Source organism: Balaenoptera musculus, chromosome 11 (genome assembly GCF_009873245.2).
Source record: "Balaenoptera musculus isolate JJ_BM4_2016_0621 chromosome 11, mBalMus1.pri.v3, whole genome shotgun sequence".
Classification (NCBI taxonomy): Eukaryota; Metazoa; Chordata; class Mammalia; order Artiodactyla; family Balaenopteridae; genus Balaenoptera; species Balaenoptera musculus.
The window spans coordinates 56,192,904-56,214,916 of NC_045795.1; the positions used below are offsets into that span (position 1 = coordinate 56,192,904).

The 22,013-nt window shown below is 54.3% G+C and overlaps 1 protein-coding gene across 7 annotated transcripts; it reads right to left on the reverse strand.

Annotated features, from left to right (window-relative positions):
- Window positions 1-60: 60 nt before the first annotated feature.
- PLCD1 (phospholipase C delta 1) lies at window positions 61-21,941 on the reverse strand. Of its 7 annotated transcripts, none has more exons than XM_036867675.1 (16): window positions 21,769-21,941; window positions 16,848-17,030; window positions 13,898-14,062; window positions 10,297-10,525; window positions 4,167-4,296; window positions 3,834-4,065; window positions 3,047-3,248; window positions 2,765-2,909; window positions 2,539-2,688; window positions 2,290-2,448; window positions 1,889-2,048; window positions 1,573-1,689; window positions 996-1,174; window positions 771-903; window positions 545-694; window positions 71-410 (listed from the first exon to the last, which is right to left on the reverse strand). In XM_036867675.1, exons 1-16 carry the CDS (start codon window positions 21,800-21,802, stop codon window positions 325-327), a joined length of 2,454 nt encoding a protein of 817 aa, XP_036723570.1. In that variant the 5' UTR covers window positions 21,803-21,941; the 3' UTR covers window positions 71-324. The 7 variants fall into 7 exon arrangements, 6 of the variants coding, with proteins under 6 accessions (XP_036723567.1, XP_036723570.1, XP_036723568.1 ...); XM_036867673.1 differs by lacking the exon at window positions 21,769-21,941 and adding an exon at window positions 16,725-16,728 and having other exon boundaries at window positions 16,848-16,877; XM_036867672.1 differs by lacking the exon at window positions 16,848-17,030 and having other exon boundaries at window positions 61-410; window positions 21,769-21,934.
- Between the last annotated feature and the right edge of the window lie 72 nt (window positions 21,942-22,013).

A 22,013-nucleotide genomic window follows, 5' to 3' on the forward strand; every position in this document is an offset into this window, starting at 1 on the left:
CACACACGCACGCATGCTTTACAGGGGTTTTTCCGGTGTCCAGGTAAAGAGACCACAGTACTTAGTCTTAGGATTTTTATAAAAACCCTCAGCCTAGGGCCCGGCTGGAGGATGGAGCGGGCTGCAGTGTCATTCCTAACGGGGCTGAGGACAGCTCCAGGGACTGGGCCAGCTCCTGGGCTCCCGAGAGGCAGCAGGTTGGCGCTGACGGCAGTGCGGGGCTGCCAGCTCTGAGCGGGAGGCTGGGAGCAGCCCCTGTCCTGCCCCCAGATGTGGACAGAGGGCCTGGTCCGCTCGGGGCAGCCCTCGCCAGACTCCCCGAGCCTAGTCCTGGAGGCCCACCTTCACAAAGAGGGTGGCAGACGGGTGCTGGTCTCCGTTCTTGGACAGGAGGTGGACGTGGCGGTACCCTGGCAGGCGGATGGGCGGGGAGGAGCGCACAGGGAGAGTTCTGGTCACTTAGGGAGGATGCCTTGAGGAACAGCCGGCCCCTTCCCAAGAGATGCCTCCCCTCGAGTCGCCCCCTCCCTCCACAAGCACTCACCCTGCTTGAGGCTGTTCAAGGGGATGGTGCTCTGGCCAATGAAGTCGTTCTTGGAGGAGGCGTCGTAGTCCTCCACCACAAAGCGCACGAGGGCGAGCTCAGGCACAATCACCTCGAACTCAAACTCTGTGTCCCACCATGGGTTGAAACCTAGGGGTGCGGGCACCACGTCAACAGCATGGACACCAGCTCCATAAGCCGGGCCCAGCCCAGGCCCAGCACGTACCGTTATTGGTGACCACAGCGGTCTGGCGGCTGGCCACGTCATGGCCCACACCATGGATCTCCACTGTCACCTTGGGGTCCACAATTGAATTCTTATTCTTGTTGACTTTTGGCAGTTGCTGCCCTGAGATGACCTGAGGAAAGGCGGGGGACAGTTAAGGGTTCAGGATGGTAGCGAGGGGCAAGGGAGACCCATGGCACCTGTCCCTCCGGTGGCTGGCCATACCCTGACATTGAGCCGCTTCTGAGCCCACCAGGGCCCCTGAGCCAGGGCACGGGAGTTGAAGGTGGAGTTGGGGTCTCGCAGGAAGGCAGGCTTCAGCACGTACCCACAGGCCCCATTGTCCTGGAATCGGCCCTGGTATACGTCCATCTCTGGCCCAGGTGTCTGGAAGTTCAGGGCCACTACAGGCAGGACGGAGCAGTCACAGGCTGTGGGCTGGCCTCAGGGGCCCCAGAGCCCAGCCTGCTTGGGATACACTGAGGCCCAGAGTCACACAGTGAGGCAGAAGCAGGGTCCAGGATCACTCCAACGCCTACTGCCCTCCTGCCGCCCTAACTGACCCACCACACCAACCTTGCATTCCATTTCTGGTGCCAGAATTCAAAGGACAAGTGTGCTAACAATGGGATTTCAGACACTGTATTTGATGGTGGGGGATATTTCCAGACTGAGATTACCAGCTCCTGAGCCCACACATCCCTGCACCTGGCTCTGCCTGGGTCCCCAGAGCCTCCTGGCCCCTGGCCCTCCAGGCGGAAACCCTCACCCAGGCCTCCTCCAAGCCCCAGCCATCCCGTACCGATCTGGCAGCCCCCATTCCACATCTCCACAGGGCTGTAGTTGGAGGAATCCGTTCTCCACCCGGCGGGGTAGATCCTGCTCAGGTGACTCACATTGTGGCGGACAAAGCTGTTTCCTGAGGGGGATGTGGGCTCGTCAGAAGCGGAGGCCTCCCGGCAAGCCCAAGCCCCTCCCTACCAGCTCTGTCTGGTAACAGTGTGGGGTGCCAGCTCTGGGCGATGTCCGGAGGGGTGGGAGCCAGTCCTGACCCTGGCCAGCTCAGGTGGTCAGACAGATAGATGGACAGCACCCTGGGGGGACAGGGCCAGGCTCACCTGATTCTTGGAGCAGTCGGAGGGCACGGTTCTCGGAGAAGGATGCCATCTCATAGAAAGCCTGCCCACGGGTGCCAGGACTGGGGAAGCCCAGAAAGTGGACGCTCTTGCAGTAAATGACCATATCTGAGAGCTCCTTTGCTAGTGTGAGCTTGTCCTCCTGGGGGCCATGGGGAGGCCCAAGTTAGATTCAGAGGTTGGGGCAGGTGGGCACTGAGAGAGCCAGAAACCCAGATACAGAGAGAACAGAGAGGGAGACAGAGAGAGGGGGCAGAGGGTCTGAGTGACAGCCACAGAGAACCCGGGCAAGGCAAACACCCCACAGTGTGATGGCGGGTGATGATGGGGGAGGGCCCCAGGGCTGCCCCCCTCCCCTCCCCGCGCCACCGCTCCCCCCAAACCGTGGACTTGTGCTGCACTTGTCTCCTCACTGCCTCGTCCTCCATCTCGGCAGCCTCATCCTCATCTGACACCACAGTGGCCTCAGGGCTGCCTTCCCCTCCAGGGAGGAAAAGCCCCCCAAGCTTCTTCCCCTTCAGCAAGATCTTCCCCTTCAGTTGCTAAGGGTGGAGTGGCAGCTGGTCAAGACGCAGCTGGCCTCCCGGCCAGTCCCCTACCCTCTCCTCTGGGCACCCCATCCCATCGGGCACCTCTGGGGAAGGCAGGCTGGTGGTGACCCTGTCCAGTGGCCGATCCAACAGCATGGGGCCCAGGAGGGTGTGCAGGTGTTGCGCCATCACACGCTGCTGCTCCAGGCTGCAGTGGTTCTCCAGGGACAGGATGACGGGGTAGGGGGACGCCTGGAGGCCCAAGGGTGGATTAGGAGGGGTGGGTGGGCCCGAGCATCCCCTTCCTCAGGCCCAGAAGCGCGCCCACCTTGAAGGCGTAGTCCCGGATGGCCCTGAGCACGTCGCAGAAGAGGATCTTGGAGGTGAAGGTGTAGCCGTGATAGATGACCGGTTCCTGGTTGGGCCCATCCCAGCAGTCGAGCTCCAGGCAGCGGCAGCCTTTGCACAGCGCCCTGCAAGTGGGATGGCGGCTAGGCCCCTCGGTCCCGGCCGGGTCCGCCCAGGTCCCGCCTGCCCGACCAGGTCCCGCCCGGCCCCGCCCCGCCCCATCACGCCCAGGTCTCCCGGCCCCACCGGATGTAGGCCCCACCGGATGTAGGCTTCGGTGCTGCTGGGCCCCGTGAGCTGGTCTTCCAGCAGGTAGGTGTTGTGAGAGGACGACACCAGGTAGTGGCTGAGCGGCTGGCCCATGTCCTGGTAGACCCGCCGGTGCGCCCGGTCGAAGGCGCTGCCGTCGGCCGAGAGCAGGTACATGAGGAAGCCGTCCTTGGTCATCTGCCGCCGCGCCTTGGCTGGGAGGTGGGAGGCCGGCGCCGGTCAGAGCCCTAGGCCAGCGCCGCTGCTCTGGGGGGAGGGGCCACCTCCCCCTCCCCCCCACTCCCCTCCCCCCTACTCCCCCTGCCTCCCCTTCTGAGCTGGTCCTCGGTACCTCTTGGAAGCGGCTAAGCTTGAGTCTCTTGACCAGACCGTGACTACCCCAGGGTGGGGCCCTGTCTCCTCCTCGTCTGTCCCCCATGCTTTGAGGCCCCCCTGAGGGCAGGGCCTCATCTCCTCCTTCTCCAGGACTGGGCCCCCATCTGACGTCTTAAAGCTTTGTGGCCAGCATGGGCACAAAGAGGGAGGCAGGAAAAGTGCCTGCTTTTCCAGCCTCCTCTCTCTCCATTTCCTGGGGGAGGGGTCCTCAAATCCCCTGAAGGAGGAACCAAGAGAGGGTCCCTGCCTCCCATCTGCTTTCCTGGGGCAGAGAAATACTGACCAGGGGCCCTGGGCCTGGCTGAGGCACCCCCTTCCCTCCAGCTCCCTACTCGTGGGCTGCCGTCTCCCCAGGGGTCTCCCCACCCTGTGTGGCCCTGGGACTACAGGTCACGGGCCCTCACCCGTCTCGCTGGGCTCGTAGCGCTCGATGAGGGAGAGGGCCAGTGCAGGCCCCGCCGCCTCCTCCCGCTGCTGGTGCTGCAAGAAGATCACTAACTGATCCACCGACAGGGTCTCCCCCGAGCCTGCAGCCTCCTTGAAGGTGAGGTCGATCTCCTTCCTGTGGGTCAGTATCTTGTAGAACGTCTCGATCTCCTCATCCTCCAGGGAATCTGTCTGAGAGTGGTCACATTCCTGCAGAGCCAGGACGCCAGGTGGGCAGGGTTCAGAGCAGGTCTCGGGCTGCAGTCAAGGACACACTGCCAGGCAGACCCAGCCCTCACATCCTGCCTCACCCTGAAGATCTTTCGGGCATAGCTGTCATCCACCTGGATGTTGAGCTCCTTCAGGAAGTTCTGCAGCTCCTTGAAGTTCATCTTGTTGTCCTTGTTTTTGTCAGCTTTTCGCAAGCAGGAATGAATCCAGCTGGGCAAGAAGTAAGGAAAGAACCCAGGAGCCCTGGGACCCCCGAGGTCCCAGCCACAGCCATGATTCAAGCTCAGGGTCAACTCCCGGGCCCAGGTGGACTGAGGTCCCCTGTAGACACAGCTCCCCGCAGGCCTGACTTTGGGCACATCCTCATTTCAGAGGGAAGACCTGGTGGCCTCTTTGGAGGAAATGTGACATCCAATGAAGGAGTCTTTTTCCTGTTTTCTGGCTTTGAACCCTTTCAAAATTTCAAAAACATTTCTTTTCTCGCTCTAAAAGGGTTCATTACAGACAATTTAGAAAATGCAGAAAAGTAAATAAACAAAGCCCCCATAATCCTATCACCCAGGGGTAACTACTGTTAACATTTCAAGGTATGTCCTTTTCAGTATATAATTGTTACCCAATCTGATGAAAGCACTTGAGGCTTATTTAGTAGGAAACAGCAAATTTCAAGCCACTGATCAGAAGGTGGGGACATCACATGCAAAAACAAAGCCTGGATCATGGTGTCATGATTGGGGCACTTAGGCCCCCACTTCTCCATTCCCTCTATCTCTCCCATCAGACTTGACCTTGAGAACTATAGAAGGAGGAGCTGCATACTACAGTCCACAGAAAACAGAGAGCTAACTGTAGAACAAGACAATGGGAACTCATGAGCACAATGAAAACACGATAGCAGGTTTCAGAAGAAATCACAAAAGAAACAACAACATAAATCATGCCATATAAACTTTTTAAAATTCTGAAGATTAAATAAAGAAAAACTAAAGTCATCTATCTGACAGACTGGAGGAAGCATTTGCAGCAAAGCCTTTGAAGGATTAATTAAAAAGAAAACAGTATGATGACCCTAATAACTAAATGAGAAAGGGATATAAACTGACCTTTTGCAAACATTACTAGTAGTCAAAGTTATTAACAATTTGGAAATGAGATGCAATTTCTTAAACTAAAAATTAGCAGCTTAAAAGTATATTACCTAGTGCAGGTAAGGGTGAGGTGAAATGGACACTCAAATCCATCACGTGGGCAAAAAGTATATCAGTACAACCCTTAGGAAAGTGATGGAGGGATAGCTAAAGCTTTAACCTGTTACATCAGTTGATTCAGTAATTCCACTTCTAGGAATCCATTGGTAAGGAAACACTCCTAAATACTGAAAGGTTTTATGAACATAGTTCTTTGCAATGTTATTTATAGTGGTGAAGGAAATGAAATGTTTGACACTAAAAGAATGGATCACTAATTTATAGTCCATCCATTCAGTGGAATAGTACACAGTCATTAATAAAGCTGTTTATGGAGACTATACTAACACAGGGAAATAATTATGATATAATGTTACACAGAAAATGGATACAAATGTATAATCCCCACTATTTTTGGCAAATGCATCATTAGGCAAAATGAAATGCAGCCGGAAAAAATTAAAGGGAGAACCCAAATAGCAGTTTCTGGAGGAGGTGGGTTTTCTGGGCCTTTAAAATTTCATTCTAACCTGCCCATATTTTAAAATCTTTATATATATGTATGTTTTATGTAAATATATGTATATATTTACATTAAAAAAATTATAGTAGAATTACAGGTTAAAAAATCAAGTTCAGAGTGGTGCACCCAAGCATGAGGTCCCAGTGCCAAATGCTCTTCAGCAGGCTGGGATGGCTTTATGATCTCAAGGTCTGGGCAGCAGAAGCTTGCAGAGGCCATGAGATTGTCCAAGTGCATGCCTGTGCAAAAGGAGTGACCATCACAAAAGTGCCACAGCATTGGGCTTTTAAGAAAGCTCAGGGACTTCCCTGGTGGTCCAGTGGTTAAGACTCTGCGCTTCCACTGCAGGGAGCACAGGTTCAATCCCTGGTCAGGGAACTAAAATCCCGCATACATCGAGGCATGGCCAAAAATAAAATAAATAACAATTAAAATTTAAAAAAGAAAGCTCAAAATCAGGCAGACATAGCCTTGAGAAAAGACACTTAAAAGTCTTTGAAATGCTGAAAAGTACACAGTAAAGGGAACTAACAGTGTTCAAAATGTGTCCCCCAAAGGAGTTGGATATACATTAGCAATGAATAATCAGAAAATGTAATAAAATAATTCCATACAGTAGCATCAAAATGAATAAAAATACAGATTCTTTTAATGCATAACTTATACTCTGAAAGCGACAAAACATTGTTGAAAGAAACTAAAGATCTAAATAAATGGAAAGATACCCCATATTTGCTGATCAGAAAGAAGACTTGATATAGTTTAATGAGAAATACTCTCCAAACTGATCTACAGATTCAACACAATACCTATCACAGTCATGCTGGCTACTTTGCAGAAATTGACAACCCAATCCTCAAATTCATATGAAAATTCAAGGGACCCAGAACAGTCAAAACAATCTTGAAAAAAAAAAGAACAAATTTAGAAGACTCACACTTCATGATTTCAAAACTTTGTACAAAGTTATGGTAACTAAAACGTTGTGGTGCTGGTGCAAGAAGAGACATTTAGGTAAATGGAGGAGAATTGAGAGTCGTGAAGTAAACCCTCATATTTATGGTCAGTTGATTTTTTGACGACGGTGTAAAGATGATTCAATGAAGAAAGAATAGTCTTTTCAACAAATGGTGCTGGAACAGCTGTATGTCTACATGCAAAAAAAATGAAGTTGGATCCCTCACCACACCATACACAGAAACTAACTCAAAATGGATCAAAGACCTAAATGCAAGAGCTAAAACTATAAGAAGAAAATATATGAGTAAATGTTTGTGACTTTAGGTTAGATATGACATCAAAAAACACAAGCAACAAAAACAAAAAGTAAATGAATTAGACTTCACTGAAACTAAAAACTTTTGTGCTTCAGAGAATACCACCAAAAAAAAGAAAAGAACCCACAGAATGGGAGAAATTATTTGCAGAGCATATATCTGATAAGAATATTTTTAAAATATTAGAATATTTTAAAAATATTTAGAATATTTAGAATATTTAAAAAAAGAACAAAAACCTCTTACAACTCAATAATAAAAAGACAACTCAATTAAAAAATGGACCAGAGATCTGAATAAACATTTCTCCATAGGAGATATACAAAAGCACATTAAAAAATGGTCAACATCATTAATCATTAGGGAAATGCAAATCAAAACCACAGTAAGAGACCTATTTAAAAAAGAAAGTAACAAGTGTTGGTAAGGACATGGAGAAACTGGAACCCTTGGTGCACTGTTGGTGGGGATGTAAAGTGTTACAGATGCTATAGGAAACAGTATAGTGGGTCCTCAAAAATTTGAAAATAGGATTACCATATGATCTAACAATCCGACTTCTTGGTATATACCCCAAAGAATTGAAAACAGGGTCTCAGAAAGATACTTGTACACCCATGTTCATAGCAGCATTATTCATGATGGACAAAAAGTGGAAGCAACCTAAGTGTTCATTAATGGGTGAATGAATAAACAAAGTGTGGTATATACATACAATGGAATATTGTTCAGCATTTAAAAGGATGGAAGTTCTAACATGTGACAACATGGATGAACCTTGAGGACATTATGCTAAGTGAAATAAGCTAGTGGCAAAATGACAAATACTGTATGAGTCCACTTATATGAGGAACTTAAGAGTAATCAAGTTCATAGGTACAGAAAGTACAACAGTGGTTGCCAGGGCCTGGGGGAGGGTGGAATGGGGAGTTACTGTTTAATGGGTACAGAGTTTCAGTTTTACGAGATGAAAAGAGTTCTGGAAATGGTTGCACAACAATGTGAATGTACTTAACACTACTGAACTGTACACTTAAAAATGGTTAAGATAGTAAATTTCATGTTATTTATATATTACCACAATTTAAAATTAAAATTAAAATAAATAGATCCATAAAAAAAGAACTTAACAACAACAAATGGGCAAAGGATCTATTGAATAGCTGTTTCTCCAAAGAGATATACAAATGGCCAATAACCACATGTAAAGATGCTCAACACCATTAGCTATCAAGGAAATGCAAATCAAAACCACAGTGAAATGCCACTTCAAACCCACAAGGATGGCTATAATAAAAAAAAGGCAGATAATAGCAAGGGTTAGTGAAGATGTGAAAAATCAGAACTCTCAGACACTGCTGGTGGGAATGTAAATTTCCTCTTTGGAAAATAGTTTGGCAGTTCCTCAAAAGGTTAAATATATAGTCACCACAAGACTCAGAAATTCTAGGTATGTACTCAAGAGAAATGAGAACATATGTCCACACAAAAACTTATACACCAATGTTCACAGCAGCATTATTCAGAGAAGCAGAAACCCAAATGTCCATCAACTGCTGATTGGATAAGTAAAATGTGGAATGGCCGTACAGTGGAATATTATTAGGCAAACAGAAGGCATGAAGTACTAACACAGGCTACGACATGGATGAACGTTAAAAACATTATGCTAAGTGAAAGAAGCCAGTCACAAGAGACTGTATGATTCCATTTATATAATAGGTCTAGAAAAGACAAATGTATAGAGACGGAAAGTAGATTAGTGGTTGTCTAGGGCTGGGGGGTTGTGGGGAAATGGGGACTGCTAAAGGGCATGGGGTGTCTTTTGGGGGTGATGGTTGCATAACTCTGAATACACTAAAAAGCATGGACTTGTACACTTTAAGTGGATGAATTATATGGTATGTGAACTATATCTCAATAAAGCTGTCATAAAAAAAAAAAAAAAAGGAGCCAGTGCTGGTTCCACCCTAATCCTACATACCAGAAGGCTGATCACTTTGAACCATAGACTAGCGTGTTGCTGTGCACCTAGACTTTGAAGGGAATTTGTTTCAAGCCCGCAGGCTGGCCTGCACACCAGGCCTGGGGGAACGTGATGACTCCCCGAACAGTGGCACAGGATATGGGGGCAAGTGGGAGTGTGTCGTGGCCTCCCAAACTCCCAGAGAGAAAAAAATGCGGTTAACTCTAGGAAACATTAAAATATCCAAGACTAGGTCTCCCACTGAAGCAGGCAGCTCCCCTCAGCCTCCCCACTCCATGCTGGTTACACAGGGGGGATGAGGGACTTCAGGGGGCTGCATTGCTGTCTGGCCCTTGGGTCAGAGTAGACCAAAGAGGGCTCCAGGTACCCTCCCTGCTTCCTTTGTGTTCCCCCCAAATTCATATGTTGAAGCCCTAACCCTCAACGTGATGTATTTGGAGATGGGGCCTTGAGAGACTTAGATGAGGTCATGAGTGGGGGCCTCATGATGGGATTAGTGCCCATAAAAGAAGAGACACCAGAGGGACTTCCCTGGTGGCGCAGTGGTTCAGAGTCCGCCTGCCAATGCAGGGGACACAGGTTTGAGTCCTGGTTCGGGAAGATCCCACATGCCGCGGAGCAACTAAGCCCGTGTGCCACAACTACTGAGCCTGCGCTCTAGAGCCTGCAAGCCACAACTACTGAGCCCGTGTGCCACAACTACTGAAGCCCGCCTGCCACAACTACTGAAGCCTGTGCGCCTAGAGCCCGTGCTCTGCAATAAGAGAAGCCACCGCGATGAGAAGCCCGCGGACTGCAACAAAGAGTAGCCCCCGCTCGCCACAACTAGAGAAAGCCCGCGGGCAGCAACGAAGACCCAATGCAGCCAAAAATAAACAAATAAATAAATAAATTTATTTTTAAAAAAAAGTAAAGAAAAAAAGAAGAGACACCAGAGATCTTGCGCTCTCTCTCTCTCTCTCTCTCTCTGCCATGTGAAGACAGTGAGAAAGAAGGCAGCCGTCTGCAAGCCAGGAAGAGAGCTTCCACCAGAACCCGACCCTTCTGGCACCCTGACCTTGGACTTCCAGCCTCCAGAACCGTGAGAAAATGAATTTCTGTTGTTTAAGCCACCCAGTCTATGGTGTTTTGGTATGATGGCCCAAGCTGCGTGTCTTCCATACCCAGGTTGTCCTGGGGACGACCATGGCCAGTATCCACCCGCTGGGCCTGGACCCACTGCCACCAAAAGGATACTGCCGCAGCTTTTGCTGCTGGTCCATGGAGCCCGAGTGATGGACGATCTTGCGCAGGCCCTGCACCCAGTGCTGGGCGTCGGTGGGCGATGGGGCGATGAGGTCTAGAGTGTTGCGCTGGTCCTTGAAGACGATGGAGAAGCAGCGGTCCTCAGGCACGTCCCGGGCAAACTTCTCCAGGCCCTCTGAGCGGTGCCCCATCCGCACCTCCTGAATGTCCTCGATGGAGACTGCAAGAAGGGGGTGGGGGTGGGCAGAGAGAGCCGTGAGGGGCAGGAGGATGGGCAGAGCGGGGGACAAAAAGAGACTGAGGTGGAGAAGGAACGGGACACAGCTATAGCGTGCAGAGTGGAAACGCCCAGGCAGAGAGAGATTGACTTTAGGGTGGGAAGGGCACCTAGGGTCCCAGGCCTCCTGTTTCTGTGCTGGGAGGAAGCAGGGCCCCTGGGAGAGGAGTGGGGCAGGGCAGGGCTCTCAGACAGAGATAGGGAGAGACCATTCTGGAGCTTGGGGCCTGTGACGGAGAGGAGGCCACACACTCTCCTGTCGTGCTTGACTTTGGGCCCTCCGCCTCCCTCAAGACAGCCATGAGAGCCTCCAGGCCCCTCTCCTGACAGAGGGAGAAGTGCTTGTGTCAGGCGAGCAGCCAGGGCCTTGCCCTGCATGTATCTGTGTGTCCTGATCTCAGGGGGCCCCTTGGCAGGAATGGTGCTCCAGGATCCCAAGAGGTAGACTGGAGGGTGCCCCTGGGGGTCTGAGATGACATCATTCTGCCCTTGGGAACCAGGGGCGGGGGCTGTCCTGTCACAGCCCAACCTTCCGAGCTTCAGGGAGCAGCACGGCCCTGCTCACCTGCCTTGAACCCCAAGCTGCCCTCCCTGGCCTGGCTGGGAGGGGCTCCTGCTGGGCCTCCCCGCATCAGGAGCCAGGCTCTGCCCCATCCCCTTCCCCATCCTGAGCCATCCACGTCCGTCTTTCCCGGGTCTAGACCAGCTCTGGCTGAAAGCCTGCCTGTCCTTCCCGGTGGGGGCCTCCTGGCCACCTGCAGGCCCCAGATGTGTGGCATGTGCCTGTCCGGGAAGCAGGCTCTGAGGTGTGAGACACGCGAGCCCTGGGCCATGTGGGATGCAGGGGATATCCCTGCTGAATCCCTCCGCTCACAGCCTCCCGTGCCCCTCTAGGTCCCACAGCAGCTGCAGCTGCCCCAGGCTGGGAGTGGAAGCAGGAAGCCTGGGCAGCGGAGGCCAGCTCCCGCACCGGCACCGGAGACAGAGTCCAGACGCCTTCCCTGCTGATGGTAATCTTTGTCTGCCTATGGGAACCAGAGCTGAGGGAGGCTATGGGGTCGGGATGGGGACAACGTACGGATCAGGAAGCAGAGGCAAAGAGAACTGGGGACTGCTCCCCACCGCCACCTCCTGGCCTCAGTTTCCCCGGGGGTGGAGCACAGTGGAGGGCAGTCTCACTGCTCACTCAGAGGAGGGAAGCAGCCCAACGGGCATGCTCAGCCCAGACCTGTCTCTGGGTCTCTGACGTGGAAAAAGGCCTCTTCCGGCCACGCTCCTCACCTGAGCGCACCTGGTGCCCAACCCCCAACCTGTCGCCCCTGGGGCCCCTCCTGTCAGGGTGCAGGCCCCTCACTCACGGCCCTGCCTCGTTCTTGCCCCTGCACCTTTGCTCACACTGGGTCTCCTGCCCGGGAGGTTCCTCCTGCCCTTGTGCTCCCAGCTGTCCCGGTATGAGGCTCCCAGCTCACCAGCCCAGGTCGGGAAAGGCCCACATCTCCCACTCCTCAGTTTGCCCCCTGCCCGCCCCCACCAAGTGCTTGGCTCAACTGGGAACCATGCACGTGTACTGGCTGGGGGGTGGGCTCCCAGGAGTCCCCAGGGCTCAGAGAGTATGATGTCCCCTTCCCACGGTGCCGCCAACTGCCAGCGTCTAACAGGAAACCCCATATCAGGGCAGAGGGCTGTGAAGGAACCTGGCTGGAGCCACAGACAGAGGCAAGCGCCAGGTCACTCCTGTGTTATGTGGCCAACAGGCACGCAGGGTAGTTTCCTGAGAGCACTTCAGGCTCCATCCCCTCCCACCCTGCCCTGCCCTGCTCAGACCTCCCATGGCCCACTGCCCCCAGGACCCAGCCGGGCTCTCCGCATCCGACCCTGCTCCTGTCCTGCCTCCCCTCTGGCCTGCCACAGGCCACACCTTCTCAGGTTTCTGTCCAGTGTCCTGGGGCCTGGCAGACCCTTCCTGAGACACCCTCAGTGGGCTGCCCCTCCCTTTTCTCCTGCCCCATTCCCACCTGGGCCCTGTCACCTGTGTCTGGTCTCACTCCCCAGAGACCTGCCAGTGGGCTGACCCTGCCTGCCCCATCTCCACAGCCGAGGGCAGGTGAATGTGTGAGGGATTTCCAGGGACTTGAACCGTGTGAGAAATCCAGCTGCAGTGATCCTTCCGTACCACCGGCCACACGTGGTTATTTAGATATAAATTAGTTAAAATTCAGTAAAATTAAGAATTTGCGGGACTTCCCTGGCGGTCCAGTGGTTAAGACTCCACACTTCCAAAGCGGGGGGCTCAGGCTCAATCCCTGGTTGGGGAACTAAGATCCCACATGCCATGCAGTGGCAGCCAAAAAAAAAAAAAAAGAATTCAGTTCCTCAGTCACACTAGCCACAGTTCAAGTGCTCAATGGCCACAGGTGGCTAGTAGCTGACATACTGGACAGCACAGATATAGGACATTCCCATTATCATAGAAAGTTCTTCTGGATAGCTTTGGTCTAAAATTTTCCCACCAAGTAAAGATGCAGAGGGAACCTCTCATTTTACAAAATTTTTAGGGCATTCTGTGTAAAAGGGCAGCAGCAGTTGGCAGAACTTTCTTCCTAAGACCTTGCAGGAGGCACTCTCCATCTGCAGGCCTGAGCTTTGGCTTCTTGGACCTTTTCTAAAGCTTCCAGAAAGCCCTCAGGCCCACAACCCCGAGGGAGCTGCCCAGCCAAGGCCTCTCTGTGCAAGTCCCCGCCCTGCTCCACCCCAGGCACCCTGTTCTGGCCCCAGCCCAGGGAGGAGCTGCCTCCTGCAGCCCCACCTCACATCCTGGCCACTGATACCCGGAAGGGCCTTATCTGCCCCTGGACTTTGGTCCTCACCACACTTGGGCCCTAGTCCTCCCTCCTTCCCACAAATGTCTGGGTGGATACCTGGGAATTCAGGCAACACTGTCCAGCTCCCTCCCTACTTGGGAGCCGGGCTTTCCCCATCTGTGGTCATGGCTATGGAGTCCCACCCCAAAACGCTTGAGCATCTCCATCTGTGGTCCTTGGTCCATGACTGCCCTCTCTAGCCCAGGCTAGGCCTCAGTTTCCCTATCAGTGATTTAACTGGCTCCTCTCCCCAACCCTGGCCAGCCTGTTTCCCCATATCTGGTCCTGTTTGCATGACCGACCTCTGGCCCGCCAGGCCAGGCCTCAGTTTCCCTACCTTTGGTCCTGGTCCACGACTGACCTCCGGCCCCACCCCGCCCTGACCAGTGTCAGTTTCCCCATCCAAGCGCAGGTGCAGCACCCTGCCCCTCGCCCTGCAGCCCAGGGCACTCACACAGCTGGGACTCTGGGGTCCGCATGACCTTGCGGGACTCCTGCCAGATGGTCTTGCAGTCCTCCTGCAGCTTGTAGAAGCGTTCTCTCCGCCATGAGTTGGACTTCACCTTCAAGAGTTGGCTGCCCTTCAGCAGTGCCTGTAGGTCCTTGTCATCCTGTAAGCCTAGGGGGCAGAGCTGGTAAGATGCTACCTCCTCTAGGGTCCCTGCTGCCCCAGGCCCCATGCTGGCCATGCCCACCACTGGACCCTCTCAGCCCATTTTTCACCAGCCTCATCCTCAGCTCTCTGTTCACTTCTCCCTCCGTCACCCTTGTTCCAACCTGATTCTAGAGCCCTGCCTTCTCCAGGAAGGCATCTCTGATGCCACCTGAGGCCACGCAAACCTTTGGACACCCACCCACTCAAGGCCACACTTTATACACTATGACCTGCCACCCACGGCTGAATGGACAAAGAGAGGACAGCTAATTCAAGAACACCTGGTTCCTGGGTGACCAGACCCCTAGGAAATGGCCTGGCTCTGAAAGACTTACTGGTCTCCTCCTAGGGGTCAGAGTGACCTGAAGGAAGCTGGGACCAAAAGACTACCCTAGCCTATCACCCTGGCCACATGGAGTCCAGCAGCCAGCTCTATTCAGAGCCAATAGACTACCTCACCTCACTTCTGGCCCCAAAACAAAAACTCTGTGGCTTTTCAGCAATCTTTATCCTCCTGCTCCAGCGGAGTGGTGGCATCAGGGTCTGTGCGGGTCCAGTCTGAGGGGCCTGGGCCTAGGCCTATAGGTTTTTCTTTTCTGAACCCAGATCCCCAGCCCCTGATGGGCTCTCCCAGTTTATCCATGACCCCACTCCCTATGCCCCAGCCAGCCTGCTCCCCACACACACAGGACCTACAGAATCTTCTGGACCACTTCCCCGGGCCTCAGCCACCCACCCCCTATCCCTCCCCAATCTCCTGCTTCCAGTGGAGACACAGCCACGTGCTAACAGCCCCCCACACCCATGGCTTTAGGAAACCTCCTTCCCTCTCTGTGCCTCTGTTCCCCCAACAGCACTGGGTGAGAAGAGTGCTGGAGGAGGTGTCTCAAGGCCTCCTCAGAGGTGACAGTCTGATGTGACCTTCCCCCACCTTTGTCCCAACTCTCTCCACCCCCTGCCTTAGTGTCAGCAGTTTCCCTCCAGCCCCAGGGGAGGCCCAGTGAGGGAGGAGGGGGCTCCTGCAGGATGTCCTCAGCTGGTGGCTGGGTCTGTGGGGCTCAAGACGAGAGGCCGGGAAAGGTAGTTCCCAGCCGCCGGAGGAGAGAGCCGCCTCAGCCTCAGCTCAGCCGGGGGATTCCACTGTCCTTTCCGAGGCTGAGGTCAACTGCGGGGGTCATCTCCTTACCCTCTGGCGGCACCGCCCCTCCCCGCCCCCAGGCTATGGCATCAGGACAAGCCACTGCGCACGGCACAGATGGGGCACGGCACAGATGGGAGCGGTGGAGGGGGGGCACAGGGGCGGAAGGTGAGCCCCACCCTCCGGTTCTGGAAAAGGCTGTGAGCAGATGACATGTTCATCCTGTCCTGGAGCCAGACTGTGGCCCTGTCTGCGGTCAGGCAGAGATAAGTCCCCTGGCTGCCGACATGGCTTCCGGAACACAGACCTCGGTCCCAAGGTGGGTCTTGATATTAGTGGCCCTCCAGGCCGCTGGGCAACCTAAGCAGATACCTCCATCTCTGAGCCTCATTTGAGGCCCTTTTGTTTCTGAGGCCTCTGGGCTGCCTGCCCCCCGACCCTTGCTCCCTTAGCACCCAGAAGGTCTATGGGCACCCCTTCGCCCAGCCCCACTCACTCAGCTGTAGCACATTCTTCTCCTGTGGGAGGGTGGTGCTGAGGGGCCTCTGAGCTCAGGGGCCCCTGGGTTGACCTTGCAGCCTCACCAACCTGCCCAGGCTAGTGGCACATATGGGGAGTGCAGAGAGGCTGCAGTGCTAATAGGAGGCTGGGGGTGGGGGCAGCGCCAGGAGCCCTGCCCATGTACCTAGGGTGAGGCCTAATGGAAACAAACTGAGTCCGGGACTCACAGCAATACACAGCTACACAGATATAGCCACACACATACACAGTCACACACACCACACCACCGTACTCATCACACACTGCCATACACAACCGGGAAGAGAAAATGGGCCACACACGGTGACACATATTGTTACATGGAGTCACACACAGCCACACAACGTACAGTGCCAGAACATCATCATCGTCATAATAATAGCAGTCACCATAATAATAGTTCATGTTTGAATAAGATCCTGTTCTTAGCACATGTATTTAATCCCTCCAACAACCCTGTGAGGAAGGCACTATCATTGTTCCCATTTTACAGATGATGAGACTGAGGCTCAAGGAATTTACATGGTAGAGTCGGGACTCAGAAGCTTGCCCACAGGGCCAATGCTAGGAAACATTACCTTATACAGCCACCACTCAGGGGCATGCTGCCACAAAGAGTAACAGCAGAAAACCCACAGAACACACACACCATAACACAGATGACAGAATCACTCAGTCACCTGGGTCACCCACAGTCACACATGGTACACAGCATCACCCTGGATCGCACACTGTCACACTGGTGCCACTTGGTTACACAGCATTGCATATCATCATTGCTGCACAGTGGCCCCCACTACCATACAAGTGACAGAATCACCACTAGGTTTGTAAACAGGATGGTTTGGGGGTGGCAAGGCGCAGGGTAACCAATCCCCCCCCCCCCCGCAGTACTCACTCCACATGCCATCCCCGCAAACACAGCCCCACCGTGGGTCACACACTCACAGAACTAAACAGGTCCAGTCCCCGAGATCAGGAACATACAGTCTGCGTCCTGTCCCAGCTGCCTTCCCAGCCTCCGCAGATCTCGGGGGTGGTGGTGGGGGGGGGGCGCCCTGCATCCCTTACCCAGCCTCTGCTCATTGAGAACTGCCACCTCGAGGCTCTGCTCCTGCAGGTAGAGCTCTCTGGAGCGGCTCTGGCTCCGGCTTCGGCGCCTGACCCCCAGGCACTGCATGACGTTCCGAAGTGCCCCTGCTGCCCGCTGAGCCTGGCCCGGGACAGTGTGGCGTCCAGAAGGCAGCCCTGGCCCTAGGAGCGGAGCGGCCTCCTCAGACGGGAGCAGGGGCGGAGACCTGGAGTGGATGGGCGGGCCTAGAACCCGTGGGGGCGGGGCCGTGAAGGGTGGGGCCATGGCTCTAGAGGCGGGGCGATACAGAAATCTGTGCTGAAGGGGCGGGGCCATACCCCAGGAGGCGGGGACAGTTCCAGAAGGGCAGGACCGATGCCCCCAGGAGGTGCGGCGAAAGCGGAATCAAGGAGGGGAGAGGAGGAGGAGGAGCGGGGTCCGGGAGGTGAAGTGGGACAAATCCATAACCCGGGAAGCAGATCAGTGGTGAAAGTCAGAGCCCAGAAAGCGGATTGGGGCGGAGCCAGAGCCAAAGAGGTGGGGAGCGGGAGGAGCCGAGTCTGGGAGGCGACGTGGGGCAGAGGTACCCAGGAAGACGACCGGGGGCGGAGCCAGGGCCCTGGGGACAAACCGGGGGAGGGTCCCTCACTGCAAAGGCCTTTTGTTTTCGGGCAGGGAGGGCGGAACCTCGACTTTGGAGGCAGTCCTACCAGGGGGCGGAGCCTGAGCCGCGAATTCTAAACACTCAGCTAGAGGCCTGGCGGAGAACTGGAGGGCTGGGCAAGATTGAGCCGGGATGGAAGCCCGGCCGGGCGGCAGCCTGGGATGCAGAGTTTAGCGGACAACAGGGTGGGGCGGGATCAGAAGGAGCCGGGGATGGAGCCCGGGCCGGACAGCGGAACCCGCCAAATATTTTACCTCAGTTACTCAACGAATCCATTGTGACTCAGCGGGCTGTTGCCTCACATGTAAACCTCAGACAGGCCTGTTTCCTTCTCCGAGAGGTTCGCTACCTGAGTGGGATAATCTCCAAGGTTCCAAATGCGAATGGAATTCTTGAAAAAATGCTGGTCTTAAAAATGAGTCCATTAACACAGACTTGCTTTGATAAATAGGTGAGGAGGACTCCCAACTCCATACGAAACTGTGCTGCCAGTGTGCTCGGAACAGTGGGCCCTTTCATGTAAGTTATGTCTTGCTTTTCATTCACCCAGCAATTATTTATTGAGCCCCTACTGTGTGCCAAGGTCAGGACACCACCCAGAGGCCTGACTCACTCCTCTCTTTTACTCTCTGCCTCTGAATAGTCCCGTCACTCGCCTCACCGCAGCTCCAGTCACCAGCATTGACAGTGAGTCACTGGCAAAGCCAGTTATTAGCACAGACAAGCACAGCAATAATAACAATAAACTGAAGTGCAGAGTGACTTGCCTAAGGTCACCCCTCGGAGAAAAATAAATCATGAGAATGTGTGTTAATGTAGATGAGCTGGAATATGGGCACAGACATATTGTTCTTCATTTGGAGCTGAGGGAGCTGATTGTAAGGGGAACCTCTGTTTTAGAGAAACCGCGTGATGGTTTAATGGTTTAATCAGAGGGCCAAGGACTCCCCGAGGACCTATGGATAGAATCACATCTCAATACAATTTGCTTTCTTTGAATTCTTATGTATTTTATGCATTTAAAAACATGATCCTGAGAAGGGGTCCACAGGCTTCACCTAACTGCCAAAGTGGTCCAGGGCACAAAAAAGTTAAGATCAGTGTGGATCAGTGTGTGTCTGTGTTGTGTGGGCATGGACTCCCAGGGACAGACAGCTTTGAAACATAATTGAGGAGGGTAGGGGGCTGGCCACCCCAAATTGCTATGATGGATCTGGAACCGTTATCTGTTGGGGGTACTGGCTTCCTTGCCAACCTAGAATTCCTTTGCCCACTAGTGCTTTATCCTCACAACATCCCCTATCAGTAGGTATTGCTTTCCCGTGGATGAGAAAACAGGCCCAGACAGGCAAAGGGACTTGCTCAGGGTCACAATGTAAGTAGAGGCAAAGCTAGGACTGGAACCCAGGTCTAGGACTGCAGCCCAGGTCTCCTGGGACCAAGATGAGGCCCCTCCTACACCCTACCTTGCACTTTTACAAATGCCAGGTTTTACAGTGGGGCGGGAGGGATTCAGTGTTTGAATAGTTAGTGGAGGTGGAGGTGGATGTGTTCAGTGAGGGGAGAGCGTTGGGAAGTTAGGTCTTTTTGGGTGCATCTGGGGACCTGCTGGAGAAGCCAGTGCAGGCCTGGCTAGAATGGAGCAAGCAAAGGAAGTAGGGTAGGGAAGGAGGCCAGGGGACTAGAGCGTCAGTCTGAGGGCTTCAGAAGCACCAGAAGGAGCCCCTGATTCTTCTTTTTTTTTTGGCCTCACTGCATGGCTTGCAGGATCTGAGTTCCCCGACTAGGACTCTGGCAGTGGAAGCATGGAGTCTTAACCACTGGACCAACAGGGAATTCCCCAGGAGCCCTTTGATTCTTAAACCCAGTTCTGGTCACATTTTTCCTGGCTAGGGACTACCTTATTCCCCCTCATCTCACAAAGTACTCACATGACATGGTTACTTGGGGGGTGGGCCTCCTGTAGGAACATAGTACCTGCTGGTACTAGGCACTGTTCTCATTATTGCCTTGTACGTGTTAGCTCATTCAATCCTTACTGCAATCCACGAGGGAGGTAGTGTTCTTATCCCCCATTTTACAGATGAGGAAACTGAGGCACCAAGAAGTCAAGGGATTTGTCTAAGATGAAAAAGCTAAGACTTGAACCCAGGTAGTCTACTTCCATAATCCATGTCTGTATACTACAGTGCCTCTGCATGCATCTGGGGCGAGGACAGAAGGGACATCTCTTATCTAGGTGGCCCCCATACCCCCCCAAGCCAATGGAGGGAGCCTTTCTGCAGCAGACCCCCAAATGCCCAAGCCAGAAAGTGTGTCCAGTGCTAGAGGACCCAAAATATGAAAGAGGTGCAGACTCTCCAGTGGAAATGTAAACAACCTGGAACAGCACAGGGCACAGTGACTACATCCTTCCACCACCAATTTTCCTTGACAGATTCTTGCTTGCCGATATGGTTTTCAGGGGGAACAAAAGGCAGTTAAGGGACGTAATTTTGGGTGATGAGCTAAAAGCAGCAGGGCCTTCAGGGAGCCTGAAGCTTGGGATCGCACTGTTCTTGCCAGCTCCGCCGGAAGAGCTGGACTGTCAGGCACTTGGGAGGCAGGTCTCAAAACACAGTGGACCAGGGCTGCCAAACCCATGCCACAAAACTGGGAGGCGCTGACTGAGCCTCCGGGTGGCTTCCTCTCCGGGGAAGATACCAGGGCTGCCCACGGACAGAGACTGGACAAAGGCACAGATGCCTGAGGATGGAGCCCATTCTAACATGAGCTGAGGCTACAGCTGTAGCCAGAGGCGATCAGAGGGCTTGTAGGAGGTCTGAGTGTGAAGCTGGCACGGAAGAGGTGGCAGTCTGCAGGGTACACAGCACTAGCTAAGGGATGATGAGAGAGAAAGCAGAGGTCTCTACTGTTGATCCTCTGCGCTGCCCAGCCTCCCTTCCTGCCAGTGTGGCAGGGAGCACTAAGAAACCTCTGTCCTGAGAGGAGAAGAGGGAGCCCTGGAAAGGGCAGGGATCCCATGACCCAGCTGAAAGAGTTTGCCTTGAGGCTACTGGTGTGAGGGTAACAGCTCTGGGCACTGAGCAAGGTCTCTCTGGGCCATGGGGACCAGGTCTGGGCCAACCAGGAAAATGAGACAGACTGGGCACTGGCTGAAAGGAACGTCTCCTAGTGTCCCTGAATTCCAGAGGGTCTCTAGTGGACAGCTGGAGGGCCCGGGCTTTCTCTTTCCCTTCTATTATCTCCATGCATGGTTTAGGTGGATAGGTGGTGGGCACTAAAGTCTCGGACTCCAGAGGTACTAGAAAACAGAGGGAGATCGGGTTAAGCAGTGATTGGTGCAAGAGAGGCAGGGTTTGCTGAGCTGCCAGATGACCTGCGGGGCAGGAGGGCAAAGCCCGCTAAAAGTGGGTGAGTCCCCAGGCTGGAGCAAAGAGATTCCAGGTCCAGGTTGGGGACCCCGTGCAGCTAGGAGACCTCCAGTCCCGGCAGTCCGGAGCCCGCGGCTGCTGTCTCTCCTGGAGAGACAGCGATAGGGCAAGGAGCTGGCCCGGACTGTTTCCCGGTCGGTCGGAGAAGACAGAGCTCGGATGGACGAAGAGGGTAGCAGCAGGCAGTTAGAGCTGAGACTCAGGCCTGTCCGGCCAGGAGGGTGCGCAGATGGGGGCGATCGGGCTGCTCCTCCCGGACCGGGCGTCGCTGACTAGGATTTCTGCGCTGGGCAGTTACTGCGGCGCGGCCCGACCTCACCTCGCACGCCTCCTCGCCCCAGCCTTCCCACCCCGCCACACCTACGCTCCCTGACGCGGTCCAGGCACGCCTGGGCTTTGGGGAGCCTCTCTGGGCGGCCCGGACGGGGCGAAAATAACTCAGTTATTCTTGGATGCTGGCTCCTTTCCTCCTCAGTCCCTCCGAGCGCGCCGGACCCTGGAGCCCACCCTTCCGTGACTAGGATAGGGAGAGGGGGAGTCCCCGAGGCGGCAGGGCCGGGGGTCGTCTTTAGGGAAGTCTTCAGACTCGCACCCCTCTTCTCCCCACCGGCCGGGTCTGGGGAACAAGCCTGGAAACGCCCAGGGTTGCGCCCGGCAGTCCCGGGTGGAGATTTCCTCCGTGCGACAAAAGGGACGAGGAGCGGGCCCGGGGCGGGGCGGAGGACGGCCGAAGGAGATGGGGGTCCCCCGCCCTGGGCCGGGAACGGCTTTCCTCTAGGTCGGCCCAGGCGGGGTCCCCCCGCTAGCCGGCCGAGTACTCACCGTGCAGAGTCAGGAAGTCCCGGCCCGAGTCCATGCCCGACGGACGGCGCGGCGGGAGGGTGGCGCCGCGGGACACTCGTCCGCAGCGACAGCGCGGGCGGCCTCGGGTCCGAGAGGAGTGCAGGGGAGGGACCCGAATGGACTGCGGAGGGCGGACACCAGAGGTGCGCCCAGGGCTCCGCTCCGCCCCCCCGCCTGCCCTCGCCCCCGCCCCCTGGGCCCTCCAACCAGCGCCTCTCCCCGCC